Source organism: Hippoglossus hippoglossus, chromosome 4 (assembly GCF_009819705.1).
Source record: "Hippoglossus hippoglossus isolate fHipHip1 chromosome 4, fHipHip1.pri, whole genome shotgun sequence".
Taxonomy (NCBI): Eukaryota; Metazoa; Chordata; class Actinopteri; order Pleuronectiformes; family Pleuronectidae; genus Hippoglossus; species Hippoglossus hippoglossus.
The window spans coordinates 10386652-10397657 of NC_047154.1; the positions used below are offsets into that span (position 1 = coordinate 10386652).

At 41.7% G+C, this 11006-nt stretch overlaps 1 protein-coding gene across 1 annotated transcript; it reads left to right on the forward strand.

Moving 5' to 3' along the window:
- The first annotated feature begins 7861 nt into the window (after window positions 1-7861).
- rxfp3.2b (relaxin family peptide receptor 3.2b) lies at window positions 7862-10072 on the forward strand. Its single transcript, XM_034583850.1, has one exon. The coding sequence runs from the start codon at window positions 8177-8179 to the stop codon at window positions 9371-9373; it is 1197 nt and encodes a 398-aa protein (XP_034439741.1). The 5' UTR covers window positions 7862-8176; the 3' UTR covers window positions 9374-10072.
- The last annotated feature ends 934 nt before the right edge of the window (window positions 10073-11006 follow it).

Here is an 11006-nt window from a genome sequence, read left to right on the forward strand (position 1 = left end):
ATGTATCCATTCACAATGCAGACAGGTTAGGTGGATGTAAATGGATTTTTTGACTGGTGGAAAAGGGGCTTTTGGTATTAGATCTCTAAAGAGATTTTGTTAATTCAAACGCATGAATTATTACCTGGGAAATCTGTGAAATTGTCCAAACACAAGCTTTTAATCATGCAATGTTAAAGAAAGTGTAGAAAAACTCAGTGAGTTCTGTGTCAGTGCGGACTGATGCATGACCTTGTTGATTCATAATCTCTGAATCGCTGATCTCGGCCTGTCCCCTGGCCTGTCCCCTGGCCTCCTTTATTTGTCTCTGTCTCGCTTTGTCTTTAATCAGGGTAAAAGTCTCTTGACCTTTAATCAGCACCTTAACCCCTCCCTTTGATTAGCCCGATCCCTTCAGAGCCAGACTGCCTCCACACTTAGATTGGCTCCCACTGAGTTTGGTCAGCCACAAGGGAATGACAGGTCGACTGAGTGAGCAAATCAAAGAGCGCCCTCGTCTTCTTCCTTATTTTTTAATCTACAAATTGGCTTTTTCTTTGGAGGTGTGACGCTGACCCAGATCAACTTATTGTGCTTATTAACTAAATAGTTTCCCAATTTCAGAGAGAAAGAGGGGGATTTAAACTTTTAAAATGCAAACTGGAGCTTCAGGGCTCAGAGTGGAATCAATATCTCAAACCTTGGAGAAGTGCAAGAGCAATTCAAGTTTTAAGTTTTTTTGTCTTTATTTCTTCTTTTTTTTCTGTGATGTGCTTTTCTGCAGCAGCACTAATTGACTGATTTCAGGTTATAGGACTGTAGAGTGGCACTGGTTTTGAATAATAATAATAATAAGATTTTCAGACTAGTAGAAAGAAAACACTTTCAGGTTTTATTTATTTATTTCTATATCCCTAAGGTTTTTAAAGAGAGCTTTGTCTATACATCATTCATTGCTTGATTTATTTAACAATTTATTCCCTTTTTGAACCAGGCTTCATACAGTGCTCTGCTTTCTGGAAATGTGCTCAAATAAGTGCATATCTGATTAGACTTCTCTTTGCCTGTTTAAACATTATCAAACAAAATCGTCAAAAATGATCATCATAATGTAAGTAAACTTGGGATTGATCACAATGATATCTATTATTTTACCATGTTCACCTGCAGTGTCTTTCTTACAATGAATCAACATAAGGGATTAATGTAATGTCAATAAGTCTGCAGAATAAGATGCTATTCTTAAATGTAACTTTGACTTTATTGATGTTGTTAGTTAATCAGTTAATCTTCGTAATTACATGACTGTAGTTACCTGGATTAACTGCTACCCATTTCCCTGCAGGCTCTTTAAGGCCATTCCATCATTATATGCAATATAAGCTGTTCAAATATCAGGTGTCTGACTCTCGGCCCAAAGCAGACATCACAATGGAGATGATCAGTCCTGGTGTATCCTGGATTATGAATTCTTCTCCATGGTTACATTGAAACTAGAAGTCTACACATATGTTATCTTGGTGGATAAAATGTTTTCCTTTAATACACATTATAGTTTAACCTGGTAACAGCAGTTTACTGTAAGAACATATTACTCAACATGACTAAAAATGTGAATCAGAATGAATCTACCTATGACTTAACAGCGCATGCAGACATCAATTAATTGCAAAATCGTGAAGATCGTGAATTAAAGAATGATTTGAACTTTGGAATTGAATGAGGGATAAGTGAATTTTCCAAGGCACAGAAATTGATTTAAACTGTGGATGTGACATGCTGCCTGGACTCTATGCATTGTATGCTGTTTTATTTAGAAATCATTTACCCTTCATTGTTGGTTTTACTTCCTGCTTTCCTATTTTTTCCAGTTGTCTGTGTCACCTGTGTCTCATCATGAATTAGTCCTCAGAGGATATAAAGCCTCCTCCTCCTCCAGTACACTCTCAATTCACTTCCACACACGCATGTGTCTTGTTAAATATAAATATTCCTCCCTGTGTGTCTTTTTTCTGCCTTTTCCTCACTTTTTGTCTGATTTCTTTGCCTCGTTGAACCACCCTCTGTCTGTGACCTTTGGCTAAAGATGTTGAACTTTGAAACCTTACAGGATCTTCTGAATTGTTCCTTTGAGTCTAAAGTTTGTGAGTGTTTCTTCTTTTGTTAAACGTTGTCTCAGCTTCCTGCAATTAGTCTTTAAAGTCTGAACTGTCGTAACAAAAGTTTTCACACTGCAAACAAACCGAAGCATGGTTCAATTTTAATCAGGACTGAGCCGGACCAAACTGAGGCGCCTGTCACACTTGTTATTTTGGTTTGCACAATACTGGACGAAACAAGGTGTGAAAGTGCCTTAAGATTGTTTACATTATGTTGTAAAATTGTGAGGTCACTGTGAACACTTAACTGTCAAATCTAATGTTATGCAGAATTAAGAAAAGCAACTTAATAATAAAATAAATGATAAATAAATGATGTCTTTTGTACTTTGGGCTTTGAAAAAAAACTAATCTTTTATTCTTTCTACAACAGTTCATGACTTTTCCTTCAAAGTTTCACTTTGACGCTCCACAAACTCTGATCCCTGCAGAGTAATTGCGTAAATAGCTGTTGCGTACAGCTTAATCAGGCCAAAGGGCAAACCACTCCAGACAGATAAATTGTGGGCTCATTTAAATCATTAGTCAAATCAGTTTCAGCAAAATCATTGCATATGAGTTAATTGTTTTGTGTCTCTTTACATAAATGAATAGAACGGGTCTGTTAAAAAAGGCCTTTGTGTACTTAATTCATGTTAATTAATTTTATCAGTATAATTATATAATTTATTTATACAGCCCAGTTTTACAGTGTTCATTTACAGTTAATCAGTGCTACATGAGTTACATTTTCACTCACTGCTCAGAAACAGATCTCACTTCTTAAAGGCTGCGATGCCTTTTATAATATAATAAAAACAGACTGACCTTGTTCAGACACGCTCTACGTTTTATCTCAACAGAATGACAAATTCAATCTCTGTAAAGAAATGCATCCAAGGACCAAATACACGTGATCACCAAATGAATAAAATTACAATTGTCTCAACAGCATTTACATTTTTCTTGAGGTCTCCTCTGACAGTTGTTACAGATCTTTTTTTTTTACCCTTATAACGTCAAAGCAAATAACATAAGCCCTGACAGCACATTTTTGCAGAAGGCAAGGATTGTAGCCTATAAACCACAGCAGTTAGTTGCTCTAAAAGCTCGTACTGGACAGATTGGAGAAGTGTAAATAAGTTCTGGCACTGGCTTTCTGAAAAATGTCAAGAAGTCACAACAATTACTCGTGCCTCTGATCACTCAGTACTGTGGGCAGGATGATGACTGTAACATGTGAACACTCGCTGTGAGTAGGAAGCCTTTTAAAACCTGTTTTGATCCAGTCGCCTTATTAAGTTGTTTGGCAGTTTACACACACACACACACACACACACACACACACACACACACACACACACACACACACACACACACACAGTGCAAACAAATGAGGGTTTCAATGACAGGGCACCGTGTCCCTACAGGGCTGCTGGCTCCACTCGCAACTAAAACATGAACCTTAAAAATGTCCATCTTCTCAAATATCACAGTCACACATATCAACGTGATCTCCTTAGATAGATGTAAAGGCAACAGAAATAAAGGAGCTCAAAAGCAGGACTCAAAACTAGATATGCACTCCATTCCATTGTGGAGAACATGAGGGTGGAAACAGAGGAGTTGCAACACTCTGATACGAAAGTGGAAGTGTCTGGTCATAGATAAATGTTTGGAAAGGGGAATTGCATCCCCAGAGTTGGACCGACATCAAATATTGGCATAGAAAACGACAATCTGATATTGTTCTTTGTACATCCTAGAATACTAATCATTCTCAAGGAGACCCCGACTGTGAGCCAGAGGCCAGCTCTGTTTACTTGCTGCCTAACGCTACGCTCCAACATGAGATTGTGGTGCCATCAGAAATATGTCAGCCAGCCTTATCTCCGGCCCCCTTGGCACCATGTGTTCTTGGACCCAGTCGGACACACTGACATCAAAACATGTCATCTGATCACGCTCTCCTTTTATGGGATGATTCTGTAACAAATGATGAATGAACAATCTGTCGGGTCAGACGCTCTGTAAGCGCTCTGTAAAGATGCTTTAAAAAAGCTCGCTCACTTGCTGCCTTCAAATTTGCATGATCAATAAAGACAACTCCAAAAATCATTACCCTGGCACCATAACCTCACATTCACCTCTGTTCGGCAAATAAAGAACAACATATAGCTTGTTTTCATTCTGCTATCCTAAGAGGACCCCTCGTTGTGTTGGCATTGCTTGTTATTAACGCTAAACAAGCCAGAACAATGGCACCCCCGTGGGTCATTTTTGATAGTCGTCATAGGTTTAGATGTCGTCATGTGAAACACAACATCATCAGCACCGAGTGCGATGTGCAGTACTGCTGCCTTCGTATGTCACTCTTGAAAAGCAAGCAAAGCTGTTGAGTATCATGTGGGCATGTCGATGCGTTCAGTTGTGGATTCATCCAAGCACCATGTTTGTGCAATCAGAAATATGCAGACCTTGGACCAACTCTCTTCCTATCAAGGACCATCCATCCATTATCGATACTGCATATCTTTTGAAGGTTGTGTGGGGCTGCAGCCAATCCCTGCTGACATTGGATAAGAGGCCGGGTACAGGGCTCCAGGGTATTGCTGGGCCAATACACAGAGACAAGCTCAAGGGCCATTTCAATTTTTTAACATTCTTCAAGGGCCATACTTCTATAGATCTACACAGTTTTCTCCTTATGTAAACTATATCACAACAGCCAAATATGTGCAGTATATGAGGGGGTAATTGTTATACTCACGCACACTTCAGAGCCTCATTCCATCCATTGCACGATTAGAAAATCTGACAAACTTTGCAGGGGGCTCAGAGGCGAGGGAGGTGGGAAAGGCTGTGAGAGTGACAATGACACTTTTAGTGACACCCTCAAAATGAATGGCGACACAGATTCAGAAGGCTCTTGGCTCCGGCCCCAGCGATGCCCAAAGCAGGAGCTCTCACAGCAAAAGATATGCAAGCAGACATTTGAATAAGCTGTAAAGCTTTATTTACCATTATAAGCTTTGTAGCTGTTACATAGTATGTGCAATAAATCAAGAGCGACACACTGCCACACAGGTGTGTGTGTGGGTGCTGCAGTCGTCTGTCTCCCTTAGAGAATGTGTGGCAGATGACAAAAGGTTACACAATTCCATTGGAATAAGACCAGAGCATAGTTTCTCCATGGACACCGTTTCCGCCAGTCTGATAATCAATCTTCCCACATTTGATTAAATCTTAAATCTTTTATAATGCAGCAGTTGACCCTGCTGCTTTCTGACATGCAACTAATATTCTCCTGAAATTATCTGGAGGGGTTGTTTGTCTGAACGCAAAAGTCAGAGTAAGTTGCTATGGACTTTCACTGGAGTTTTACCTGCCAGCCCCGTATTGAGTGTCCGAGTGAGTTGACCGGAGAATTCACCACAAGCGAGTGGACGCGTTGATTCAACATGCGACAGACGCAAAACTGAAAAAAACAAAGACAATACAAATATCTCAGGATGAAAACGAGGTGCAAGACAAAGACGAAGATGACAACATGCAACGAGATTGAAGAGCTTTTGGTGATAAGGGCCGATGTCGATGCGCTGTTAACAAAAATATGCGATTTCCACAGCAGAATTTATTTGTCATGTCCAGCCATGTTGTTCATATATGAAAGGCAAAGTCTGGATAATATCAGAACCTTATTGTCTGAACATTATCTGGAGTTCACGTCTGAGGAGAGCTTATGTCAGCATATGCCTTCCAAGGTGTGCCTTTTAGACACTGGGTGGTGTTTTGAGCCATGTTCAAACCATGATCCAACTGCTTCGAGTTTTCTAGAGGTGGGGTTACAATATACAACTTTTAACACACCACACAAGTAAAAACGAGTCTCACCATGTTAACTGATGCGCTAAGAAGGCCTTTCCATCAGCTGCAATTAGTGATGTTCGCAGCAGCATAATGCTGCTGAATGCAGCATTGAATGAATGCTGAGAACATTAAACAAAGCATGCTGTCAGCGCTTGTGCATTCGGAGGTTTAAGGATTGTTTGAATGACAAGAGGTGGGTCACGACAGATTAGAACAGTGAAGATTATTCCTTTCTTCTCGCAGTCATGTCTTTTTAATTTGCTCAGACACTTACAGGCAGGGAGGAAGTGATTCCCCCCAAAAAGTCTGTTCCTTGAGAAAAGGAACCAAGCTAGGATGACAGCCCCCTTTTATTTGTTTAAGGGTTATACTTTTCTGTCTGTGGACAGATAGGTTTCATTTAAAGCTGTTTCTTCACTTATTCTGAAGTGTGCCCGGGCTTCGCTGTTAGATCAACAGCAGTCACAACAGGTGGCACAGTGCACTTTCCCACTCGATGCCAGCTGGCAGCCAATGGATGCTGAGGAAAAGTGAATTTTGATTATACAACTGTGGTTTTACAGTACATTATGTAAAGAGGAGACACATTAACACAGTCTGGGAGGACAGATATAGAAAGCCTCATCATTGTCGTTATTCCATCAATTATGATGCAAATGATATCAGTTCAGAGCCAGAAAACACTTAACAATCAGTGCGTCAAGCGATGTTATACTAGGAATTCAATTAAATGTTTTATTCTGTTTGTAATTAACTCCCGTATGATTTTATTTCTACTTTATTTTCTTTTGGTGCTGCTAAACTATTCACTCTCCTGAATCCATAACACAAGTTGTTTATTTAGAGAAAAACACAAATCCTCAGCTTTTATCTTGTTTTGAAAAATGGTAACCTGTTGGGATCTTAGTGGAACTGCAAGCTCTCAAATCTAAAAGCTAAAATGTTTTCAAGTCCATCTGCCGCTTATCCTTTTGAGCTTCATGCTTAATAATATCCCTGATGACATCAGGTGAGATCAAATGTTTTGGAGTGTTATCACTAAAAGTTTGGCTTCTGTTTTGGATATTTATTTATGATGCTTTTTATTGTTGCCACAAGTAATAAAGCAAACTCAAACACACAAAGTAAAATAAATAAATATGTATATGTGCATACATATAGAATTAAGTTTGTAAATACACACTAGTGTTGTGTTGCTTCTCCTATATGAAGTAGACACTGTGCACATACTGTGTAGTTTAGGTAGTTTGAGAAACGAGTGAACAAAATAAAATATGAAAATGAATAATATAAATAAGAATAAAATCTAAATGAATCATATAAAGGTTGCAACCATAACATTCAGAGAACAGTATTTTTTGTCCAGGATCATTTGTGATGTTCACAGAGCAGAGAGCTCTCAGACGTTGGACACTGAGTACAATTTCCATAAACTTCATTTTCATGCTGTATTCAAAAAATTCCCTGTGCTGACCCGGTTTCCTTTTCTCCTTAGAAAGTTGCAGCAGCCGGGGGATTTAAGGAAAGGGGCACACTTTATAGAAGGAATGCGCAAGACGTCTTTATCCTTTTGACATTTACAGTCAGTGCGCAATGTGCGCAGTTGGGTTCCCTGCAGCGCGTTATGTCGTGTCCTTGATCCTTCCCCTCCTCATCGCCGTCATCCAACACAGAACTGCACTAACTGTTGGCTACAGTAAAAATTGAGCACACACATCCTCACGGCACGTTTGCATATTTTACGCGCGCCATTGTCTCCGCGTCTTCGCTTTTACAGCCGGCGCAGCGCAAACGGGATTCTGTGGAGGCGCCTGTGTCAAAATACATTATGCTTAACGACCGATGGACATGCTGGCAGACTGTGATGTGGCTGAGGCTATCAGAGGCGTGCGTCCGCTCCGACCATCCAGCATGGTGAGGAGCGCATCATCGACCGCGCGACTGAGCTGTGCGCGTTCGCGTGGAAACCTATAAACGTGGCGTGGCGCGCGGAGCTGAAGTAGTCCTAGAGAGAGAGGAGGAGAGGATAACAGCGGCTGAGGATCGCATCTGCAGCCCTATGGAAAATATTCTGGCACAGATGGAGCAGGAACGCTCAAAATGAGGCTCACGCAAACTTTTCCTCTCTCTCTTTTTTGTGAATTTCAACTTTGCTGCCCAAAGTGATATGTGAGCAGGAGAGTCCAGCCATGAAGCTGAATGAGACTGAGGCTCAGACACTGGCTCCAGAGCCATGTGAGCAGCAGATATTGCAGGAGGACAACCCTGGCAACTCCAGCAGAGATTCCAACATGTCACTGCACTGCTGGCTGGAGCTCCTCACCAGGGAATCTATCATGGATTTTCCAGGAGACAACTCCAGCCTGGTGCTGCGTATCATGATAGCGTGTGTCTACTCTATAGTCTGTGCACTCGGGCTGGTGGGAAACTCGCTTGCTCTGTATCTGCTGCACTCGCGCTACAGGCAGAAGCAGTCGTCCATCAACTGCTTCGTGATGGGTCTGGCCATCACAGACCTCCAGTTTGTCCTCACTTTACCTTTCTGGGCAGTGGACACAGCCCTGGACTTCCGTTGGCCATTTGGCCGTGTGATGTGCAAAATCATCAGCTCTGTCACCACCATGAACATGTACGCCAGCGTGTTCTTCCTCACAGCTATGAGCGTGGCACGATATTACTCTATCTCCACTGCAATGAAGATGCACAGCAGGCGTGCAGCAGCTGCCAGGGCCAAGTGTACAAGCCTTGGCATCTGGGCTGTCTCTCTGCTGGCCACTTTGCCCCACGCCATCTACTCCACCAGCGCCCAGGTATCAGATGAGGAGCTATGCCTGGTGCGCTTTCCAGACTCTGGCAGTTGGGATCCGCAGCTTCTCTTGGGTCTATACCAGCTGCAAAAGCTTCTGCTGGGCTTCCTCATTCCTCTCATCATAATTACAGTCTGCTATCTCCTGCTACTGCGCTTGATCCTCACCCGAAGAATAGCCGGTGCATCGAGCACAGAAAGTGAGCAAGGTCGGCAAAACCGGCGCTCCAAAGTAACCAAATCCATCATCATCGTGGTTCTCTCCTTCTTTCTGTGCTGGCTGCCCAACCAGGCGCTGACTCTGTGGGGGGTGCTCATAAAGTTTGACCTTGTGCCCTTCAGCAAGGCTTTCTACAATGTGCAGGCTTATGCTTTCCCCCTGACTGTGTGCTTGGCTCACACCAACAGCTGCCTCAACCCCGTGCTCTACTGCCTGGTCCGCACGGAGTTTCGGGCCGCTCTCAAGGAACTTCTCCTCCACGCCACTCCATCCTTCAGGAGCCTGACTCATCTGCTGCGTCGCAAAGCCAAAGTGGCTGAGGCGCCGCCAGTGCTGGTGCTGGTCCAAATGGATGTCTGACAGGACGACTAGCTCACTGTGACGGAGCAGCAGATGGAGTGAGGGACAAAGTGAATAAGTGAAAGCTGCCCATATAAAACTTTTGATCTGGATCTATTTACCATGACGCTGCGTTTATCTCAGCCCTGTCAGCCCCCCATACATCTGTGTGACTTTGAAAACAACACCATCATAATGGACCACCCATCGCTATGCGCCCCAATTTCAACGCACGCTCCAAGATTCACTGAGCGACTCTCTGGCTGTTTGTCTCGCTCTCTCTCTTCCTCTGACTGGCAGCCCTTGTACTGCTCCCTGGTAAACTCTTATGAATATGTATAGATGTCGATCACAAATGAGATTAAAATAGTCGCAGCTCTCAGACATCTCTGAGATGAATCAGCTCAATCTGTTAGTAAACTACTAATAAGGTAATAGTTTGTTCTTTGGTGCAGTTGTGTACAATGTTCGTTAAAAAGCAAACTAGAAAAAGTAGGCTAACTGTGTATATTTGCTAAATCCAAATGACAATGAGAAGAAATTAAGTAAAAAGCTTATTGGTCCACAGTTGTTTGAAACTGAGACAATACAGCGTAAGAGTGACGGCCACTTTACTGACAATGGCTCTGGTTCCGGAAGTAAATTTACCATTTATTTTCTAAATTGAGATCTTCTCCAGTCATTATAATTGTCTGTTATGTGTTATACTGTTAAAGAGTTTTAAGCAAAACAGAAACAGGACTGTGTAGATAATTGTTTAAGAGTGAAGGAACTACACATCCCATAACTCATTCGGAATGATCGCTTTCCAATGACTTAATCTTGTTGTAGGGATTTTCACCCCTTTGGACTTTTTCCCCCACTCTGAAAAACTGCAGCATGTTAGAAAGGGAAATCATGGTAGCTCTGTGGTCAACATAATGAAACGCTAAACCATCCAATTGTATTCGACAGAATTTTCGCTGTTATATTTTCCATAGTAACAGCAACCACACTAATCACAGCTGTTGATTGAAGTACCTCTACAGGAGCATATCACATTGTTTCACACTCTCGTAGCTTGTGGTAAGTCTACATTGGATGGTCACAAGGTTATGGCTGATTGTCAAAATCTCTTTACAGAAAATGAAATTTTACCTGCAGAACCACGCTGTTGAGCTTAACAACATCTGTGAAATTTAACCAATCAGCAAGTTCATGTTTTAATCCACTGATCTGGCCAATCACAACCATTTATCTAAAATGGAGTTGATTTGAGCGTCCAATGGGAGTGCAGCAGCAGCATATTTATTTTGGCTGATGCTGCTGCTGGTGTGGACAGACCTGTTGAATCTGCCATAGAGACTGTATAAGATGAGCTGAATGATATATTTTTTATCCAAAAGAAGAACAAACAAACTGCACTTGCACTCGCTGTGGTTAGTTTTTAATGCTGCTCTGCTTTACATTACACCTTTCATTGCTCTGATCGGATGAAGGCATGTTGGTGACACCTCGTGGAAAATAAAATTCAACTGAAATGTATTAGAGTCATTTGCAATTTGAGTTGTTTAGTCTTGGTACAAAGTTTCACGGCTCAAATTGTGACAAAATAAAACTAAGCAAAATCAGTAGAAGTTAGAAGATCTGATATATCCTATCCTTTTTCAAGACT

Coding starts and splice junctions, on each gene's coding strand:
- rxfp3.2b (XM_034583850.1), top strand. CDS start 8,177: ATGAAGCTGAATGAGACTGAGGCTCAGACACTGGCTCCAGAGCCATGT.